Source organism: Morone saxatilis, unplaced genomic scaffold (genome assembly GCF_004916995.1).
Source record: "Morone saxatilis isolate NCDOM2014 unplaced genomic scaffold, NCSU_SB_2.0 Contig17, whole genome shotgun sequence".
Lineage (NCBI taxonomy): Eukaryota > Metazoa > Chordata > Actinopteri > Moronidae > Morone > Morone saxatilis.
The window spans coordinates 24,972,801-24,975,005 of record NW_023339729.1 but is presented as its reverse complement, the minus strand read 5'-3'; the positions used below and the strand labels follow the sequence as shown (position 1 = coordinate 24,975,005).

The 2,205-nt window shown below is 38.5% G+C and overlaps 1 protein-coding gene across 1 annotated transcript in view; it reads left to right on the top strand.

The window, feature by feature from the left end:
• Positions 1-794: 794 nt before the first annotated feature.
• Positions 795-2,205, top strand: part of lcor (ligand dependent nuclear receptor corepressor) — a 42,499-nt gene continuing 41,088 nt past the window's right edge. Inside the window, exon 1 of the mRNA XM_035660117.1 lies at positions 795-929. Within this exon, the coding sequence (XP_035516010.1) occupies positions 795-929 (135 nt within the window). The remainder of the gene's footprint in view (positions 930-2,205) is intronic.

Sequence of the window (2,205 nt, the reverse complement as noted above, 5' to 3'; positions counted from 1 at the left end):
AGATTTCCAGTCTCTTTATCTTTAAATAAGCATGATGGATTTAGCTGCTTTCCACGCCAGTTAAGAACACTTAATAAATAGCTAAATTTGTGCAGATCGTAATCCAATTGTGATTTCCTTCTGGTTTTATCATGCTTGTTTACATTTTACATTTTTTTTAGGTTCTGAATTGACCAGAGCAATTAGAGATCCATATTGTAGGCATAGTTGTGAGTTTTATTTAAAGTGTGTAGCATTTATAATAATAAATATGTTAGAAATAATATCATAATATCCATGTTTTCATTTTCATGACAAGACAGTAGCCCAGAACGGACGAACCAAACACTGACTTTAGCTGGGGCCTTTCATTCAGATATCTTGGGGAACATGGCTATGCCAGTTTATACATCGCCAAAATTGAGCTTTACTTTGGAGCGTTATTTAACCTCCGTAATGACATGCTAGAATGACATGGATAAGTTAGTCTTCTAGTTTTATATGACACCAGTATCTTCACTCTAACTTTAAAAGCCTGCTACAGCCTCTGACAGACAGCGTGGTGTGAAATTGAGTCAGTTTCCTGAACAGTTAAAAACTCATTGTAGAACTTTTAAAAAACACAGAGGAATAATTCCAAAACCAAGAATAAATCAGTTAAAGAAACCCCCCCATGACCCTGAATGCACAGCACGGTGTTTTTAACGGGGTCTCGCCTCAAAGGTTGAGAAACTGGGGGGTTGGGGGTTGTTTATCTCGTGCTGTATTTAGATACATTACATTACATGATTTGAATGTTGGAGGGTCAGCCACGGATGGGTTTGGGGAGAGAGTTCCAGAGGGAGGGGGCAGCTACAGAGAACGCTCTGTCGCCCCAGGTTCGGTGCTTGGTCCGGGGTGTGGAGTCAGAAGGTTTGCGTCGGATGAGCGGAGGCTGCGGGATGGAGCAGGTCAGTGAGGTAGGAAGGAGCCTGGTTATGGAGGGCTTTGTGTGTAAGGAGGAGGATTTTTACTAATTATTACTATTAATAATTATATTACATATAATCAGTTACTAATATTGTTATATTACAATATTAAGATATCCTGTCAAATATTCCCTCTTGATAAAAATTACCCACAAAGGTAGTTTACTCTAATGAAGAAAAACAGAAGGTTTTACAGTACTTTGCTTCTAAATTAGTACTGTGCTTCATTGACATGTAAGAGTGTAGAAGTGCTCAATTGATTTGTGGATTAATCAAGTGGTCAATTTAAAGGAAATCAGCCACAATTTGTACTCATTCCAGCTTTTAAATGTCAGAATTTGCTGCTTTTCTGTTCTATAGTGTTACCATCTATAGATTAGACTTTTTGTGGTCGCCTTACCTTAAAAGGATGACAGCAGTCAGGCAGTCCAGTGATGTATTGAATTCATTGCAGCGGTCTATCAGTAGTTTGTTTTATTTTAGGCATCTATAGGATCATTGTTAGTTTAGGTGGTGATATTCTTCTCTGCAGCAGATCATATAGTATGTAAGTGATTTTATATTTTCAGAACTTTTAGTAAATGATTCAGTTAGCAGTAAAGGTGAATATACATTAACACATTTGTAAATACTTGATTATTGCTATGATTGTTCTTGCAACTGTTACATACACTCAACACAGCTCTTCTGTCTGTGGCACCATGCAGTAGATATCTAAAAGTGACAACAGAATCAAAGTTATTTTAAGAAACTGCATTCCCTTACAAGTGCAGAGTGTGGAGAAACGCTGAAATTAGCTGCCTGTAGCGACACAATTTACTCAAATTTTCACCTTCAAACACATTTAGTCACAGAGATTACCAGCTGCAGTTTGAACATACATTCGACACTTGTAAGCACCACACAAGTTGGAGATGAGTGAGCACAAGGTCTTAGCATCACGCAGCTATGGGAACTCCAATCTGATTTGCAAAGAACGACTTGACAAACTCAGTCTAATTGTAGCTAAAGCATTGCTAACAAAACAGTATTTGTCACACATGGATTAGCCCATACAGTAAAGCCTCAGAGTGAGCGCCACAGTTTGGAAGAGAGGCACTGCGTCTGAGAGACTGACTGACCTGAATCTGGCTCCCAATCAACAGCTTCTAACTTTCCTCATTAGAAAAGTTTATTTTTCAGTTTGGGGTTTTCAGTTCAAACTTTTCACTCTGCATTAGGCAGTTTCACATCATTTCTTCTGTCTGGGGTCGGAGAC